This window comes from Oncorhynchus mykiss, chromosome 20 (assembly GCF_057628025.1).
Source record: "Oncorhynchus mykiss isolate SJ-2025 chromosome 20, ASM5762802v1, whole genome shotgun sequence".
Lineage (NCBI taxonomy): Eukaryota > Metazoa > Chordata > Actinopteri > Salmoniformes > Salmonidae > Oncorhynchus > Oncorhynchus mykiss.
Window position 1 is genome coordinate 33371901 of NC_143041.1, and position 19851 is coordinate 33391751.

The window sequence follows — 19851 nt, forward strand, 5'->3', positions numbered from 1 at the left end:
CATCTCTAGCAGTACTGGTACTGTACAGCAACATGCAGTTGGGACAGGATCATACAGTCCTGTACATTATTAGTCTCTGTGCTTTGCAGAGGGGCAGGTTATTGACTCATCGTAGGTGTGAGGGATATGGGTGACAGCTGCTGCTGGTAAGAGTTCATACAACTAGGGTATGAACTAGGGAAGCATTTCCCAAACTCAGTCCTGGGGACCCCAAGAGGTGCACGGTTTTTTTCATTTTTCCAAGCACTACACAGCTGATTCAAATCATCAAAGCTTGATGACTATTTGATGATTTGAATCAGCTGTGTAGTGTTTGGGCATAAATCACAACATGCACCTCTTGGGGTCCCCAGGACCGAGTTTGGAGAACGCTGAACTAGGGTATGACTTTAGCTCAATATCCGTTTGAGAGCAGATGATCCATGCTGTGGTTCACCAGTCTATGAATACCTTCCCCACACTATTGCCAAAAGACCACAATGTTAATCTCTAAACTCAGGGAAAATTACACATTTGTCATTTGTCAAAAAAAAAAGTACTTTCATTCATTGCTGAGAGGTGTACCTGCAAGTTAATGTTTTATTGTACTGTGTACAACATGTGTATGCTGTGCATATGACAAATAAACTTGATTTGATATTGAAAAGACATGTTCCATACTATGGCACTAAATCCTTACATCCACCCAACCCTAAGCTGGTTGGTTTACTGCTGGCTCAGAGCCCAATAGGGCTGGACGGAGGTGGAGGATACAATGTATTACACACCCTTCATAAAGTGACCTCATACCAGTCTCTCACACACACTCTCACTCACACACACGCACAACAAACACGGCCAACTGGGAGATCCCTTTCCGTTTTGCACACCATGGATGATGTTTCCATTACCCCTCCGTGGACAAACGTTGAATACTGAAGTCAAACCGTGAGGTCTTGTTGGGCAGTGAGCCGACCTCTATGGGACAGAGATGGGAGAGATGGATGAATGGTCATAGAACTCAGTCAGAAACACAGCAGAGAGACCACGGAGAAGGCAGGATCCCTCCCATCCTCACCGTTAGTCATTTGAATCAGCCTCTGCCGAGGCTGGCTGCAGCCTGCCTTCTGTTGTAATAATTACAGCTTGTTTGGGGGGCTCCACCAGTGTGTTTGATAGACATACCCGACAGTAGCTGCCAGTCAAATTGCCTCTCGTATCTGCGTGGTCACGTACAGAGGGGAGAGTGACTTGTGCTCCTGAAGAGAGGGTTGTAATGACACTGGTCTCCCCTTGTGAAGTGGCTCTCTCTGGCTGGATGGCAGGACAGGACCGTGTGGGGAGACCATGGAAAGCTCTGTGTCTAGGAGCCCAAGTGAGAGGGAAAAGATTGAACACACTCCGGTCAGACCCTACTTCTCTCACACACGACACAGTTCGACCAGACACACACACACACACACACAGAGAGAACATGAAAAATGACAACACTACTGAAAAGCTAAGCGATTTATAACCCCGATTAGGAGACGTCATGAAAAATGACAAACCCACTCAAACACTAAACAATAATACTGATTTGGAAACTAAAGAGACAACACAATGGAGCGTACATGAAGCCAATCGGCATGTATAGTCTTTCATCACCACAAAGCACTGCCACTGTTGGTCAGTCTTGATGAAACATTTCTGTAACACAATGACGGTGTTAGATGCACTTTGCAAATGCCCCTTCTATCCTGGAGGGAGCAACACTGGTTGGGTGTTCTCCAAGGTTTACACAGGGGACTCCAGTAGGCAAATGCCCCTTCTATCCTGGAGGGAGCAACACTGGTTGGGTATTCTCCAAGGTTTACACAGGGGACTCCAGCAGGCTTGTGTGTGCCTTATTGATGCATTTCTCAATTTGTGCCACATCAACACAAACAGATTGGATAATACAGAAGGGAATATGGGATTCATTTTGAAGCGTATGATTAGTGAGGCACAACAGCTCTGTCCTGGGATAATTGTGTCTGGGCTCCTCTCTCTGTGGCCCTCTGGCTTATTGCAGTCTGGCAGAGACCTCCATCTCCCCCTACCCCGCCCCTCAGAGACTGTCAATCAACTCACTGGTAGGGCTGTCTGGGTAACAAGACAGCAGAGACACTGTCTGATACTTGCCACAGTAACGGCATCCAGCAGGTGGGAATAATTTAAACGAGTGCCTAGCCAATCATCATTTAACAGACAATGTCACAATACTGGGTTTAACAAAAATTCAGTTAGGCTTGATTTTTATCACTTTGGCTGATAATTTTCCATTTATTAATACATTTCTCAAAACATGTTTAAACATTGTTTTTAAAATAATACAAACTGAGGCATAAAGAGTTGGTCCAACATACTGAAAACTACATGAACAGAACAGAACATATCAGCATCTTCTGTCACAGAGATGTTCTAGGAGTGGCTACACAGAAGGGTTGTGTTCAGGTAGTACTTTTCCTGTTTTAAAACATTTGACATTTCTACTGAACATGACCTAAGTGCAAAGCCATGGTCCAGTCCACACTGGTCTATCTGAGGACCCGTATGAGGTCCAGTCCAATGCGGCCCCGCTGAGGATCCACGTTGAGCACCCTGACCTCCACCTTCTCCCCGGGGCCTAGGGCTAGGCTGCGTCTCCTCTGGTCAGCTGGCAGCTTGTCTGGGGTGATGTACCTCTTATGGATCAGCCCGTTGCGGCCCACTCCGATGTCCACGAAGGCCCCGAACAGAGTGGCGTTTTCCACCCGGCCCGTCAGAACCACCCCCTCTCTCAGGTCACTCATAGACACAATGCCACGCTTGAAGTCTGCCTTCTCGAAGTCTGGGGGGAGTGAAAGAGAGAAGGAGTGAAAGGAAAGGAGGGAGGTAAAACAGTGGAATGAAGACCAGATATCATATTCCTAAGCAGGATACCCAATATTTGCTTCTGCATACTTCCACATTCCTCGCGGGCTTTGCTTTTTCAGTTTTCCATTTTGTCTGTTTTCTGGAGCATTAACTTCAACATGGGCTCACGGTCCAGGAAACACTCATCTACAATTATCCTCTCCTAACACCCGAATCGCATGCTATCTGTTGACACAGCTGAGTATGCACCGAGACACATCACAACAGAACCTGAGCACCTCAACCTGCTGCTGAACCCATGACCTCCAGACGCTGACACCCAGCTCCCAACACACTACCCTGCACACCCCTCCACTTCCCTCTCTCATTCAATATGATTGACAGTCGCCCATGACTGATCTGAACTCACTGCACCAGTGCTGCTACCAGCATGCCCTTTAGAGACCGAACATGACAATGGAACATTTCTGTGCAGAATTGAAGCCATGTCAACACTTGAGGCTGTGGATCGCTCCATTTCTCTACCGCACTTCATACTTGTCAGCAATGACCAGCCAGTCTACAATCCCTCTGAAGTGAGGCGAACTGATACACTTAGGACAGACAGACAGAGTGCCAGTGGTCTGGGTTGTGATTCTGGCTTCTCTCCCTCATATCATCCCCCACTCTCTCTCTCATCTACCTCCCCTTCATAGTGTAGATCCAACCCCCTCCCCAGTTCCCCAGAGACTGTGTGTTTGAGGGGCCTAGACTGGGCCGGGCAGTGCTCCAGGCTTTGATGTCCCCTGTCATCATTTGGAGGGGGAAGACCCAGGTCGTTACTGTCCTGCCTGCCGACAGATATATCATTAATGAGAAAGAGGCTCCTCTCTTTAAGGAGAAATCCAGAACTACACTTCTGCGTCCTCAACGGTGACCTCCCTCCCCTGTGGCGTCTAGTTGAGAAAAACTAAGATCATCTATAAAACAACAACACGGCCTCTGCTACAACCACTAGGCAGGATAAGCACAACACTGTTTTCCTGCCAGGATGTGTGATAACAGTATATAATGTTTCATGACGAGGAGGAGCCGTGCTTGTTGAGATGACTGGATCACTTTTTAACTGTTCTACAATAGGAACCAGCTGACCAATTAACCAGCTGACCAAAAGCCACAGAGAGAGAGAGAGAGAGAAAGAGAGAGAAAGGGAGAGAGAGGCCCAGTCTTATTAAATGACAGGTTGGGTCAGTGCTTGGGCTGGGCTGGAGTAGGATAACATTCATAACAGGCCCGTTGATATGGGTGAGTTGTAGTAATGGTCCTCAGGAGAGGCGTCCAGTAAAGGGTGAATGGCTTTAGATACGTCCCAGGACAAGGCTCTGACACCAGACTCCTGTAATAGGACTATGATGACAGTAGGTCTGGGACAGAGGTGAGGTTTTACCTTGGCGGATGTCAAAGCCAGGAGGCTGGGTGAGTCCGTCTATGATGAGCTGCAGTGTGTCTGGGGTGGTGTTGAGGGTTTCAGCCAGGGCTTCTAGACCTTGACATTTCACACTGGCCTCCACACACTGTCTGAGCTCTGGCCGGCCCATCTGGTCCACACTACCCCCTACCAGGGACAGGAAACTAAGGAGAGGAGAGACAGGGGAGTCAGACACAGCATCATAATATGGATAATAATGAATATATATAAAATAACATGGGATTTATATTGTGCTTTTTAAGGACCCAAAGTCGCTTATCAGGGACACAACAATACAATACATGGACTGGTGCATCAACTACGAACAAACACAGAGAAACAAAAGAACCATAAGTAATAATCTGGTGTCCTGCCAGCCTGCTGGTGTGAGAAGCCTGCCTGCCTGCCTGCTGGTGTGAGAAGCCTACCTGCCAGCCTGCTGGTGTGAGAAGCCTTCCTGCCAGCCTGCTGGTGTGAGAAGCCTGCCTGCCTGCCTGCTGGTGTGAGAAGCCTGCCTGCCTGCCTGCTGGTGTGAGAAGCCTGCCAGCCTGCCTGATGGTGTGAGAAGCCTGCCTGCTGGTGTGAGAAGCCTTCCTGCCTGCCTGCTGGTGTGAGAAGCCTGCCAGCCTGCCTGATGGTGTGAGAAGCCTGCCTGCCTGCCTGATGGTGTGAGAAGCCTGCCTGCCTGCCTGATGGTGTGAGAAGCCTGCCTGCCTGCCTGATGGTGTGAGAAGCCTGCCTGTCTGCCTGATGGTGTGAGAAGCCTGCCTGCCGGTGTGAGAAGCCTGCCAGCCTGCCTGCTGGTGTGAGAAGCCTGCCTGCTGGTGTGAGAAGCCTGCCTGCTTGAGGAGCCCTAGTTACGGAGGGAACAGCCCCCCCCCCCCCCTGCTCCTAACCCATCTCCATCCTCTCTCCTGCTCGCTCTCTGTCCCTGCAGGCCAGTTCACACACAGGTGGGGTAAGCAGTCTTAATGAATGACTTTTTAACTGCGCTCCATGGTGGGCCGCAGCACGTGTGCCTGGCCCCCTGGCAGACCAATTGAGAGGCCTCAGGGTGAATGGGAGGAGGAGGGGGATTGAGGTGTGAGAATAATTATGCCCTAAATCTCTGGTTTCAGAGTCCCAGCTCATGCTCTCTCTGTTCATAAGTGCACACTGCAGGGACGTCACCCCTCACCTCTCCATAAATCACCTCTGTCTACGCAGGCTGGTAAACACCATCGCCACCGAGACCTGGGAGCCCGCCCCTGCTCAACCTGGACTGGAGCACTCAGCCGCCAGTCATCTGACTGGGTAGGCCTCCACCAATCCCTAGCAAGTATGATGGAGGCCCATCCCACTTTCTGAATAATGTCTCATCACTCCATGAATGAGCAGCCATTCAAATAGACCATCACATAACATGATAGGAACCATCCTAGACACAATCAGAATGACTAAAATATGGGTCAAGAAATTACTAACAGGTGCAAATCCAGAACTCTAAATCTAGATCTGAATCTGAAATGTAATCCCTCAAAGTGTGTACTTGTACAGAGCAGACAGCCAACAGACAGTACACTCTTAGAAAGAAGGTGATATCTAGAACCTAGGAGTGTAGGCCCAAGGGATGGGGTCAGACTGGCCAGAGGTGCCTGTAGGATTGCAGGGGATCTGAAAGCTCTATAGGGGGTTGTGGAGGGGGGGGGGGGCAGTAGGAATGCAGGCCACAGCTGAGGGCAGGAGGACCCGCTAGGCAGCTATTGTCGGTGATGGATGTCCGTCTGTTGTCGTGGAATCCTGACGCCAGCTACTCAGCAGCAGCTGTCCTCCCTGTGACTGACAGAGCAGGTGGGTCCAGGCCACACCCATTTCCTGTAGCTGCCCCAGAGGATGACTGCTGCTGGAAAGACACATTCATAATGTACACACACAGAACCTACTCTTATTAATACGCAGACATGCACACACACGTCTCGTTGACAAGTGCAGTTGGCTGTGGAGATGGAACTCTACACAGGCTGTGTACAAACTGTACAGTGCAGCTGTGGGGTCTCTGCCCAGCCACTCACCCCTTGCCGTTCGACCTCTGGCCCCGAGCTTGTCTCTGGACTGAGACGAATGGTGCCCTTAAACTGTGGCCTCTGTCTATCCAGACCCTCCAGTGTCCTTAAGAACTAACCCACAGACCTGCTAGGATCCTCTGGCACTGAGAAGGCCAGACACAGGTATAGAATGACCACATAGGAAAAACCCTCCCTAATACATAGAGTTTACAGTCAGTCAGTCAGTCAGTAAGCATCCTGCTCAGCTCACCAAGGTAAAGCATAAACAAGAAAAAGAGAAAAGTCCCATGAGTGAATTCTGAAAAATAGTGAAAAGTACACACGGAGCACATAGTAACAGACTTGCCGGTTCTCCATGTTGGTTCTCCTGGCCGGCTGATGACTTCCAGCCTGGCTCAGTTAGTCTCACGCGGCAGCCAGGCAGCTCACATCACTCCAGATCACTTTACCTCTCTAGCCACACAACACGAAGTGTGCATGTGGGCTCTGTGTAGCCCAATCAATACACACTATGGTCAAGTAAAGCACAACATAATGAACCAAAGCATACACGGCCCCACAAATCTACACACACACACACACACACAAAAATCATAGACATGAACACACAGACAAATTCTAAAAAGACACACACACACACACACACACACACACACACACACACAGTCATCATGGAACTCAACAAATGCCCCCCAGCTATCATCTATCTAGATCAGGCAACAAACCAGACAAAACAAAACAGTAAAATAAGAAGCCTTTCTTCAGAAACACCCCTCTCCCACTCTCCCTTTCTCCCTGATTTCTGTGCTGGTCACCAGAGCCACAGAGGTAGTGTGTCTCTCCTGGAAGGGGGGTAGGGGGAACACGGGTTGATTTATGAACAGGCACAGCGCAGGCCCTGGTGGTGGTTGTGGCGGGTGGGCGGTAGGGTGGCGTCTTTGGTTTGGGGCGGGGGGGTTCTGCAGGGCTCAGGTTTCAGCCTGGTGTGTTTGTGTTTAAGGGGTACCAGGGAGGGAGCCCAGCCATGGGCCTCTGCTTCTCACTTGAGGCCCAGTGAGTACCCAGTCCACCTCCTCTCCCCTCCCCTTAGGGTGGTGGTAATGAGAACCAGTGGTGACGGGGCCAGAGTGCTGGACGAGGCCCAGTGAGTACCCTCTCCACCTCTCCTCTCCCTCTGGGTGGTAATGAGAACCAGTGGTGACGGGGCCAGAGTGCTGGACGAGGCCCAGTGAGTACCCACTCCACCTCCTCTCCCCTCCCCTTAGGGTGGTGGTAATGAGAACCAGTGGTGACGGGGCCAGAGTGCTGGACGAGGCCCAGTGAGTACCCTCTCCACCTCTCCTCTCCCTCTGGGTGGTGGTAATGAGAACCAGTGGTGACGGGGCCAGAGTGCTGGACGAGGCCCAGTGAGTACCCACTCCACCTCCTCTCCCCTCCCCTTAGGGTGGTGGTAATGAGAACCAGTGGTGACGGGGCCAGAGTGCTGGACGAGGCCCAGTGAGTACCCTCTCCACCTCTCCTCTCCCTCTGGGTGGTAATGAGAACCAGTGGTGACGGGGCCAGAGCGCTGGACGAGGCCCAGTGAGTACCCTCTCCACCTCTCCTCTCCCTCTGGGTGGTAATGAGAACCAGTGGTGACGGGGCCAGAGTGCTGGACGAGGCCCAGTGAGTACCCTCTCCACCTCTCCTCTCCCTCTGGGTGGTGGTAATGAGAACCAGTGGTGACGGGGCCAGAGCGCTGGACGAGGCCCAGTGAGTACCCTCTCCACCTCGCCTCTCCCTCTGGGTGGTAATGAGAACCAGTGGTGACGGGGCCAGAGTGCTGGACGAGGCCCAGTGAGTACCCTCTCCACCTCTCCTCTCCCTCTGGGTGGTGGTAATGAGAACCAGTGGTGACGGGGCCAGAGTGCTGGACGAGGCCCAGTGAGTACCCTCTCCACCTCTCCTCTCCCTCTGGGTGGTAATGAGAACCAGTGGTGACGGGGCCAGAGTGCTGGACGAGGCCCAGTGAGTACCCTCTCCACCTCTCCTCTCCCTCTGCCTGGTGGTAATGAGAACCAGTGGTGACGGGGCCAGAGCGCTGGACGAGGCCCAGTGAGTACCCTCTCCACCTCTCCTCTCCCTCTGGGTGGTAATGAGAACCAGTGGTGACGGGGCCAGAGTGCTGGACGAGGCCCAGTGAGTACCCTCTCCACCTCTCCTCTCCCTCTGCCTGGTGGTAATGAGAACCAGTGGTGACGGGGCCAGAGTGCTGGACGAGGCCCAGTGAGTACCCTCTCCACCTCTCCTCTCCCTCTGGGTGGTAATGAGAACCAGTGGTGACGGGGCCAGAGTGCTGGACGAGGCCCAGTGAGTACCCTCTCCACCTCTCCTCTCCCTCTGGGTGGTAATGAGAACCAGTGGTGACGGGGCCAGAGCGCTGGACGAGGCCCAGTGAGTACCCTCTCCACCTCTCCTCTCCCTATGGGTGGTAATGAGAACCAGTGGTGACGGGGCCAGAGCGCTGGACGAGGCCCAGTGAGTACCCTCTCCACCTCTCCTCTCCCTCTGCCTGGTGGTAATGAGAACCAGTGGTGACGGGGCCAGAGTGCAGGACGAGGCCCAGTGAGTACCCTCTCCACCTCTCCTCTCCCTCTGGGTGGTAATGAGAACCAGTGGTGACGGGGCCAGAGCGCTGGACGAGGCCCAGTGAGTACCCTCTCCACCTCTCCTCTCCCTCTGTCTGGTGGTAATGAGAACCAGTGGTGACGGGGCCAGAGTGCTGGACGAGGCCCAGTGAGTACCCTCTCCACCTCTCCACCCCCTCTGTCTGGTGGTAATGAGAACCAGTGGTGACGGGGCCAGAGTGCTGGACGAGGCCCAGTGAGTACCCTCTCCACCTCTCCTCTCCCTCTGCCTGGTGGTAATGAGAACCAGTGGTGACGGGGCCAGAGTGCTGGACGAGGCCCAGTGAGTACCCTCTCCACCTCTCCTCTCCCTCTGGGTGGTAATGAGAACCAGTGGTGACGGGGCCAGAGCGCTGGACGAGGCCCAGTGAGTACCCTCTCCACCTCTCCTCTCCCTCTGGGTGGTGGTAATGAGAACCAGTGGTGACGGGGCCAGAGTGCTGGACGAGGCCCAGTGAGTACCCTCTCCACCTCTCCTCTCCCTCTGGGTGGTGGTAATGAGAACCAGTGGTGACGGGGCCAGAGTGCTGGACGAGGCCCAGTGAGTACCCTCTCCACCTCTCCTCTCCCTATGGGTGGTAATGAGAACCAGTGGTGACGGGGCCAGAGTGCTGGACGAGGCCCAGTGAGTACCCTCTCCACCTCTCCACCCCCTCTGTCTGGTGGTAATGAGAACCAGTGGTGACGGGGCCAGAGTGCTGGACGAGGCCCAGTGAGTACCCTCTCCACCTCTCCTCTCCCTCTGCCTGGTGGTAATGAGAACCAGTGGTGACGGGGCCAGAGTGCTGGACGAGGCCCAGTGAGTACCCTCTCCACCTCTCCTCTCCCTCTGGGTGGTAATGAGAACCAGTGGTGACGGGGCCAGAGCGCTGGACGAGGCCCAGTGAGTACCCTCTCCACCTCTCCTCTCCCTCTGGGTGGTGGTAATGAGAACCAGTGGTGACGGGGCCAGAGTGCTGGACGAGGCCCAGTGAGTACCCTCTCCACCTCTCCTCTCCCTCTGGGTGGTGGTAATGAGAACCAGTGGTGACGGGGCCAGAGTGCTGGACGAGGCCCAGTGAGTACCCTCTCCACCTCTCCTCTCCCTATGGGTGGTAATGAGAACCAGTGGTGACGGGGCCAGAGTGCTGGACGAGGCCCAGTGAGTACCCTCTCCACCTCTCCTCTCCCTCTGGGTGGTAATGAGAACCAGTGGTGACGGGGCCAGAGCGCTGGACGAGGCCCAGTGAGTACCCTCTCCACCTCTCCTCTCCCTCTGGGTGGTGGTAATGAGAACCAGTGGTGACGGGGCCAGAGCGCTGGACGAGGCCCAGTGAGTACCCTCTCCACCTCTCCTCTCCCTCTGGGTGGTAATGAGAACCAGTGGTGACGGGGCCAGAGTGCTGGACGAGGCCCAGTGAGTACCCTCTCCACCTCTCCTCTCCCTCTGGGTGGTGGTAATGAGAACCAGTGGTGACGGGGCCAGAGTGCTGGACGAGGCCCAGTGAGTACCCTCTCCACCTCTCCTCTCCCTCTGCCTGGTGGTAATGAGAACCAGTGGTGACGGGGCCAGAGTGCAGGACGAGGCCCAGTGAGTACCCTCTCCACCTCTCCTCTCCCTCTGGGTGGTAATGAGAACCAGTGGTGACGGGGCCAGAGTGCTGGACGAGGCCCAGTGAGTACCCTCTCCACCTCTCCTCTCCCTCTGCCTGGTGGTAATGAGAACCAGTGGTGACGGGGCCAGAGTGCTGGACGAGGCCCAGTGAGTACCCTCTCCACCTCTCCTCTCCCTCTGGGTGGTAATGAGAACCAGTGGTGACGGGGCCAGAGTGCTGGACGAGGCCCAGTGAGTACCCTCTCCACCTCTCCACCCCCTCTGTCTGGTGGTAATGAGAACCAGTGGTGACGGGGCCAGAGTGCTGGACGAGGCCCAGTGAGTACCCTCTCCACCTCTCCTCTCCCTCTGCCTGGTGGTAATGAGAACCAGTGGTGACGGGGCCAGAGTGCTGGACGAGGCCCAGTGAGTACCCTCTCCACCTCTCCTCTCCCTCTGGGTGGTAATGAGAACCAGTGGTGACGGGGCCAGAGCGCTGGACGAGGCCCAGTGAGTACCCTCTCCACCTCTCCTCTCCCTCTGGGTGGTGGTAATGAGAACCAGTGGTGACGGGGCCAGAGTGCTGGACGAGGCCCAGTGAGTACCCTCTCCACCTCTCCTCTCCCTCTGGGTGGTGGTAATGAGAACCAGTGGTGACGGGGCCAGAGTGCTGGACGAGGCCCAGTGAGTACCCTCTCCACCTCTCCTCTCCCTATGGGTGGTAATGAGAACCAGTGGTGACGGGGCCAGAGTGCTGGACGAGGCCCAGTGAGTACCCTCTCCACCTCTCCTCTCCCTCTGGGTGGTAATGAGAACCAGTGGTGACGGGGCCAGAGCGCTGGACGAGGCCCAGTGAGTACCCTCTCCACCTCTCCTCTCCCTCTGGGTGGTGGTAATGAGAACCAGTGGTGACGGGGCCAGAGCGCTGGACGAGGCCCAGTGAGTACCCTCTCCACCTCTCCTCTCCCTCTGGGTGGTAATGAGAACCAGTGGTGACGGGGCCAGAGTGCTGGACGAGGCCCAGTGAGTACCCTCTCCACCTCTCCTCTCCCTCTGGGTGGTGGTAATGAGAACCAGTGGTGACGGGGCCAGAGTGCTGGACGAGGCCCAGTGAGTACCCTCTCCACCTCTCCTCTCCCTCTGCCTGGTGGTAATGAGAACCAGTGGTGACGGGGCCAGAGTGCTGGACGAGGCCCAGTGAGTACCCTCTCCACCTCTCCTCTCCCTCTGCCTGGTGGTAATGAGAACCAGTGGTGACGGGGCCAGAGTGCTGGACGAGGCCCAGTGAGTACCCTCTCCACCTCTCCTCTCCCTCTGGGTGGTAATGAGAACCAGTGGTGACGGGGCCAGAGCGCTGGACGAGGCCCAGTGAGTACCCTCTCCACCTCTCCTCTCCCTCTGGGTGGTAATGAGAACCAGTGGTGACGGGGCCAGAGCGCTGGACGAGGCCCAGTGAGTACCCTCTCCACCTCTCCTCTCCCTCTGGGTGGTGGTAATGAGAACCAGTGGTGACGGGGCCAGAGTGCTGGACGAGGCCCAGTGAGTACCCTCTCCACCTCTCCTCTCCCTCTGGGTGGTGGTAATGAGAACCAGTGGTGACGGGGCCAGAGTGCTGGACGAGGCCCAGTGAGTACCCTCTCCACCTCTCCTCTCCCTCTGGGTGGTGGTAATGAGAACCAGTGGTGACGGGGCCAGAGCGCTGGACGAGGCCCAGTGAGTACCCTCTCCACCTCTCCACCCCCTCTGTCTGGTGGTAATGAGAACCAGTGGTGACGGGGCCAGAGCGCTGGACGAGGCCCAGTGAGTACCCTCTCCACCTCTCCTCTCCCTCTGGGTGGTAATGAGAACCAGTGGTGACGGGGCCAGAGCGCTGGACGAGGCCCAGTGAGTACCCTCTCCACCTCTCCTCTCCCTCTGGGTGGTAATGAGAACCAGTGGTGACGGGGCCAGAGTGCAGGACGAGGCCCAGTGAGTACCCTCTCCACCTCTCCTCTCCCTCTGGGTGGTGGTAATGAGAACCAGTGGTGACGGGGCCAGAGCGCTGGACGAGGCCCAGTGAGTACCCTCTCCACCTCTCCTCTCCCTCTGGGTGGTAATGAGAACCAGTGGTGACGGGGCCAGAGTGCTGGACGAGGCCCAGTGAGTACCCTCTCCACCTCTCCTCTCCCTCTGGGTGGTGGTAATGAGAACCAGTGGTGACGGGGCCAGAGTGCTGGACGAGGCCCAGTGAGTACCCTCTCCACCTCTCCTCTCCCTCTGCCTGGTGGTAATGAGAACCAGTGGTGACGGGGCCAGAGTGCAGGACGAGGCCCAGTGAGTACCCTCTCCACCTCTCCTCTCCCTCTGGGTGGTAATGAGAACCAGTGGTGACGGGGCCAGAGTGCTGGACGAGGCCCAGTGAGTACCCTCTCCACCTCTCCTCTCCCTCTGGGTGGTAATGAGAACCAGTGGTGACGGGGCCAGAGTGCTGGACGAGGCCCAGTGAGTACCCTCTCCACCTCTCCTCTCCCTCTGCCTGGTGGTAATGAGAACCAGTGGTGACGGGGCCAGAGCGCTGGACGAGGCCCAGTGAGTACCCTCTCCACCTCTCCTCTCCCTCTGGGTGGTGGTAATGAGAACCAGTGGTGACGGGGCCAGAGCGCTGGACGAGGCCCAGTGAGTACCCTCTCCACCTCTCCTCTCCCTCTGGGTGGTAATGAGAACCAGTGGTGACGGGGCCAGAGTGCTGGACGAGGCCCAGTGAGTACCCTCTCCACCTCTCCTCTCCCTCTGGGTGGTGGTAATGAGAACCAGTGGTGACGGGGCCAGAGTGCTGGACGAGGCCCAGTGAGTACCCTCTCCACCTCTCCTCTCCCTCTGCCTGGTGGTAATGAGAACCAGTGGTGACGGGGCCAGAGTGCAGGACGAGGCCCAGTGAGTACCCTCTCCACCTCTCCTCTCCCTCTGGGTGGTAATGAGAACCAGTGGTGACGGGGCCAGAGTGCTGGACGAGGCCCAGTGAGTACCCTCTCCACCTCTCCTCTCCCTCTGGGTGGTAATGAGAACCAGTGGTGACGGGGCCAGAGTGCTGGACGAGGCCCAGTGAGTACCCTCTCCACCTCTCCTCTCCCTCTGCCTGGTGGTAATGAGAACCAGTGGTGACGGGGCCAGAGCGCTGGACGAGGCCCAGTGAGTACCCTCTCCACCTCTCCTCTCCCTCTGGGTGGTAATGAGAACCAGTGGTGACGGGGCCAGAGTGCTGGACGAGGCCCAGTGAGTACCCTCTCCACCTCTCCTCTCCCTCTGGGTGGTAATGAGAACCAGTGGTGACGGGGCCAGAGTGCTGGACGAGGCCCAGTGAGTACCCTCTCCACCTCTCCTCTCCCTCTGGGTGGTAATGAGAACCAGTGGTGACGGGGCCAGAGTGCTGGACGAGGCCCAGTGAGTACCCTCTCCACCTCTCCTCTCCCTCTGGGTGGTAATGAGAACCAGTGGTGACGGGGCCAGAGCGCTGGACGAGGCCCAGTGAGTACCCTCTCCACCTCTCCTCTCCCTATGGGTGGTAATGAGAACCAGTGGTGACGGGGCCAGAGCGCTGGACGAGGCCCAGTGAGTACCCTCTCCACCTCTCCTCTCCCTCTGCCTGGTGGTAATGAGAACCAGTGGTGACGGGGCCAGAGTGCAGGACGAGGCCCAGTGAGTACCCTCTCCACCTCTCCTCTCCCTCTGGGTGGTAATGAGAACCAGTGGTGACGGGGCCAGAGCGCTGGACGAGGCCCAGTGAGTACCCTCTCCACCTCTCCACCCCCTCTGTCTGGTGGTAATGAGAACCAGTGGTGACGGGGCCAGAGCGCTGGACGAGGCCCAGTGAGTACCCTCTCCACCTCTCCTCTCCCTCTGGGTGGTAATGAGAACCAGTGGTGACGGGGCCAGAGCGCTGGACGAGGCCCAGTGAGTACCCTCTCCACCTCTCCTCTCCCTCTGGGTGGTAATGAGAACCAGTGGTGACGGGGCCAGAGTGCTGGACGAGGCCCAGTGAGTACCCTCTCCACCTCTCCTCTCCCTCTGGGTGGTGGTAATGAGAACCAGTGGTGACGGGGCCAGAGCGCTGGACGAGGCCCAGTGAGTACCCTCTCCACCTCTCCTCTCCCTCTGGGTGGTAATGAGAACCAGTGGTGACGGGGCCAGAGTGCTGGACGAGGCCCAGTGAGTACCCTCTCCACCTCTCCTCTCCCTCTGGGTGGTAATGAGAACCAGTGGTGACGGGGCCAGAGTGCTGGACGAGGCCCAGTGAGTACCCTCTCCACCTCTCCTCTCCCTCTGGGTGGTAATGAGAACCAGTGGTGACGGGGCCAGAGTGCTGGACGAGGCCCAGTGAGTACCCTCTCCACCTCTCCTCTCCCTCTGGGTGGTAATGAGAACCAGTGGTGACGGGGCCAGAGCGCTGGACGAGGCCCAGTGAGTACCCTCTCCACCTCTCCTCTCCCTCTGGGTGGTAATGAGAACCAGTGGTGACGGGGCCAGAGCGCTGGACGAGGCCCAGTGAGTACCCTCTCCACCTCTCCTCTCCCTCTGGGTGGTAATGAGAACCAGTGGTGACGGGGCCAGAGTGCTGGACGAGGCCCAGTGAGTACCCTCTCCACCTCTCCTCTCCCTCTGGGTGGTAATGAGAACCAGTGGTGACGGGGCCAGAGCGCTGGACGAGGCACAGGGCTACACACAGAGGCTGGGTGGGCCTCAGCATAGAGCCTGTCCAGATCCACCTTGAAGGAGTTAAGAGAGTTGACCCAGTCTATTACACAGCCAGCCAGCCAACCAGCCAGCCAAGTGGGCTCTCAATCATCACTTCTGTACCGCATACTGTACAGTAGGTGAATATTTTTGATAATATTTATATTTTAGTCATTTAGCAGACGCTCTTATTCAGAGCGACTAACAGGAGCGATTAGGGTTAAGTGCCTTTCTCAAGGGAATATCGCAAGATTTTTCACCTAGTTGGCTCGGGGATTCAAACCAGCAATCTTTCGGTTATTTATTTATCACAATTTTATTTCACCTTTATTTAACCAGGTAGGCAAGTTGAGAACAAGTTCTCATTTCTAATTGCGACCTGGCCAAGATAAAGCAAAGCAGTTCGACACATACAACAACAGAGTTACACATGGAGTAAAACAAACATACAGTCAATAATACAGTAGAAACAAGTCTATATACGATGTGAGCAAATGAGGTGAGATAAAGGAGGTAAAGGCAAAAAAAAGGCCATGGTGGCAAAGTAAATATAATAATCTCAGAAAGAGAAGTTGAATAGGCTAGTAATAGGGGTGGCAACAATTTCGGCAGATAATTTTAGAAAGAAAGCCCGGCTGATTTGTAGGAGTCCAGATTTTGCAGCTCTTTCAGAACATCAGCGGACTGGATTTGGGAGAAGGAGAAATGGGGAAGGCTTGGGTGAGTTGCTGTGGGGGGTGGCGTGGTGTTGACCGGGGTAGGAGTAACCAGGTGGAAAGCATGGCCAGCCGTAGAAAAATGCTTATTGAAATTCTCAATTATAGTGGATTTATCAGTGGTGACAGTGTTTCCTATCTTCAGTGCAGTGGGCAGCTGGGAGGAGGTGTTCTTATTCTCCATGGACTTTACAGTGTTCCAGAACTTTTTTGAGTTAGTGTTGCAGGAAGCAAATTTCTGCTTGAAAAAGCTAGCCTTGGCTTTTCTAACTGCCTGTGTATATTGGTTTCTAGCTTCCCTGAACAGCTGCATATCACAGGGGCTGTTCGATGCTTATGCAGAATGCCATATGTTTTTGTGTTGGTTAAGGGCAGTCAGGTCTGGGGAGAACCAAGGGCTATATCTGTTCCTGGTTCAACATTTCTTGAATGGGGCATGCTTATTTAAGATGGTTAGGAAGGCATTAAAAAAAATAACCAGGCATCCTCTACTGATGGGATGAGATCAATATCCTTCCAGGATACCCTGGCCAGGTCGATTAGAAAGGCCTGCTCGCTGAAGTGTTTCAGGGAGCGTATGACAGTGATGAGTGGAGGTCGTTTGACCGCTGACCCATTACGGATGCAGGCAATGAGGCAGGGAGGTGGATTTTTAAAAGTAGAAGTTCAAATTGTTTGGGTACAGACCTGGATAGTAGGACAGAACTGTGCAGGTTATCTTTGCAGTAGATTGCAACACCGCCTCCTTTGGCAGTTCTATCTTGTCTGAAAATGTTGTAGTTAGGGATGAAAATGTCAATTTTTGGTGGTCTCAGCTAGAACATCCGGGTTGGCAGAGTGTGCTAAAGCAGTGAATAATACAAACTTAGGGAGGAGGCTTCTAATGTTAACATGCATGAAACCAAGGCTATTACGGTTACAGAAGTCATCAAAAGAGAGCGCCTGGGGAATAGGAGTGAAGCTAGGCACTGCAGGGCCTGGATTCACATCTACATCACCAGAGGAAAAGAGGAGGAGTAGGATAAGGGTACGGCTAAAATCAATGAGAACTGGTCGTCTAGAACGTCTGGAACAGAGAGTAAAAGGAGGTTTCTGGGGGCGATAAAATAGCTTCAAGGTATAATGTACAGACTAAGGTATGGTAGGATGTGAATACAGAGGAGGTAAACCTAGGTATTGAGTGATCATGAGAGAGATATTGTCTCTAGAAACATAATTGAAACCAGGAGATGTCATCGCATGTGTGGGTGGTGGAATTAATAGGTTGGATAAGGTATAGTGAGCAGGACTAGAGGCTCTACAGTGAAATAAGCCAATAAACACAAAGACAACACAAAGATTCCTTGATGTCCTTCCAGACTCCTTCTGCCTACCCAAGGACGCCAGAGGACAAAAATCAGTTAACCACCTAACTGAGGAACTCAACTTAACCTTGCGCAATACCCTAGATGCAGTTGCACCCCTAAAAACTAAAAACATTTCTCATAAGAAACTAGCTCCCTGGTACACAGAAAATACCCGAGCTCTGAAGCAAGCTTCCAGAAAATTGGAACGGAAATGGCGCCACACCAAACTGGAAGTCTTCCGACTAGCTTGGAAAGACAGTACTGTGCAGTACCGAAGAGCCCTTACTGCTGCTCGATCATCCTATTTTTCTAACTTAATTGAGGAAAATAAGAACAATCCGAAATTCCTTTTTGATACTGTCGCAAAGCTAACTAAAAAGCAGCATTCCCCAAGAGAGGATGACTTTCACTTTAGCAGTGATAAATTCATGAACTTCTTTGAGGAAAAGATTATGATTATTAGAAAGCAAATTACGGACTCTTCCTTAAATCTGCGTATTCCTTCAAAGCTCAGTTGTCCTGAGTCTGCACAACTCTGCCAGGACCTAGGATCAAGAGAGACACTCAAGTGTTTTAGTACTATATCTCTTGACACAATGATGAAAATAATCATGGCCTCTAAACCTTCAAGCTGCATACTGGACCCTATTCCAACTAAACTACTGAAAGAGCTGCTTCCTGTGCTTGGCCCTACTATGTTGAACATAATAAACGGCTCTCTATCCACCGGATGTGTACCAAACTCACTAAAAGTGGCAGTAATAAAGCCTCTCTTGAAAAAGCCAAACCTTGACCCAGAAAATATAAAAAACTATCGGCCTATATCGAATCTTCCATTCCTCTCAAAAATTTTAGAAAAGGCTGTTGCGCAACAACTCACTGCCTTCCTGAAGACAAACAATGTATACGAAATGCTTCAGTCTGGTTTTAGACCCCATCATAGCACTGAGACGGCACTTGTGAAGGTGGTAAATGACATTTTAATGGCATCGGACCGAGGCTCTGCATCTGTCCTCGTGCTCCTAGACCTTAGTGCTGCTTTTGATACCATCGATCACCACATTCTTTTGGAGAGATTGGAAACCCAAATTGGTCTACACGGACAAGTTCTGGCCTGGTTTAGATCTTATCTGTCGGAAAGATATCAGTTTGTCTCTGTGAATGGTCTGTCCTCTGACAAATCAACTGTAAATTTCGGTGTTCCTCAAGGTTCCGTTTTAGGACCACTATTGTTTTCACTATATATTTTACCTCTTGGGGATGTTATTCGAAAACATAATGTTAACTTTCACTGCTATGCAGATGACACACAGCTGTACATTTCAATTAAACATGGTGAAGCCCCAAAATTGCCCTTGCTAGAAGAATGTGTTTCAGACATAAGGAAGTGGATGGCTGCAAACTTTCTACTTTTAAACTCGGACAAAACAGAGATGCTTGTTCTAGGTCCCAAGAAACAAAGAGATCTTCTGTTGAATCTGACAATTAATCTTAATGGTTGTACAGTCGTCTCAAATAAAACTGTGAAGGACCTCGGCGTTACTCTGGACCCTGATCTCTCTTTTGAAGAACATATCAAGACCATTTCAAGGACAGCTTTTTTCCATCTACGTAACATTGCAAAAATCAGGAACTTTCTGTCCAAAAATGATGCAGAAAAATTAATCCATGCTTTTGTCACTTCCAGGTTAGACTACTGCAATGCTCTACTTTCCGGCTACCCGGATAAAGCACTAAATAAACTTCAGTTAGTGCTAAATACGGCTGCTAGAATCCTGACTAGAACCAAAAAATTTGATCATATTACTCCAGTGCTAGCCTCTCTACACTGGCTTCCTGTCAAAGCAAGGGCTGATTTCAAGGTTTTACTGCTAACCTACAAAGCATTACATGGGCTTACTCCTATCTATCTCTCTGATTTGGTCCTGCCGTACATACCTACACGTACGCTACGGTCACAAGACGCAGGCCTCCTAATTGTCCCTAGAATTTTTAAGCAAACAGCTGGAGGCAGGGCTTTCTCCTATAGAGCTCCATTTTTATGGAACGGTCTGCCTACCCATGTCAGAGACGCAAACTCGGTCTCAACCTTTAAGTCTCTACTGAAGACTCATCTCTTCAGTGGGTCATATGATTGAGTGTAGTCTGGCCCAGGAGTGGGAGGGTGAACGGAAAGGCTCTGGAGCAACGAACCACCCTTGCTGTCTCTGCCTGGCCGGTTCCCCTCTTTCCACTGGGATTCTCTGCCTCTAACCCTATTACAGGGGCTGAGTCACTGGCTTTACTGGGGCTCTCTCATGCCGTCCCTGGAGGAGGTGCGTCACCTGAGTGGGTTGAGTCACTGATGTGGTCATCCTGTCTGGGTTGGCGCCCCCCCCCCCCCCCCTTAAGTTGTGCCGTGGCGGAGGTCTTTGTGGGCTATACTCAGCCTTGTCTCAGGATGGTAAGTTGGTGGTTGAAGATATCCCTCTAGTGGTGTGGGGGCTGTGCTT

General features: G+C 53.4%; 1 protein-coding gene across 6 annotated transcripts in view; it reads right to left on the minus strand.

The window, feature by feature from the left end:
• Positions 1-2253: 2253 nt before the first annotated feature.
• Positions 2254-19851, minus strand: part of srbd1 (S1 RNA binding domain 1) — a 107140-nt gene continuing 89542 nt past the window's right edge. For all 6 annotated transcript variants that reach the window (XM_036956125.2, XM_036956129.2, XM_036956124.2 and 3 more), the window contains exons 20-21: positions 4283-4467; positions 2254-2830 (exon numbers count right to left, since the gene is read on the minus strand). In XM_036956125.2, coding sequence (XP_036812020.2) covers positions 2538-2830; positions 4283-4467 — 478 coding nt within the window. In that variant the 3' untranslated portion in view covers positions 2254-2537. The remainder of the gene's footprint in view (positions 2831-4282; positions 4468-19851) is intronic.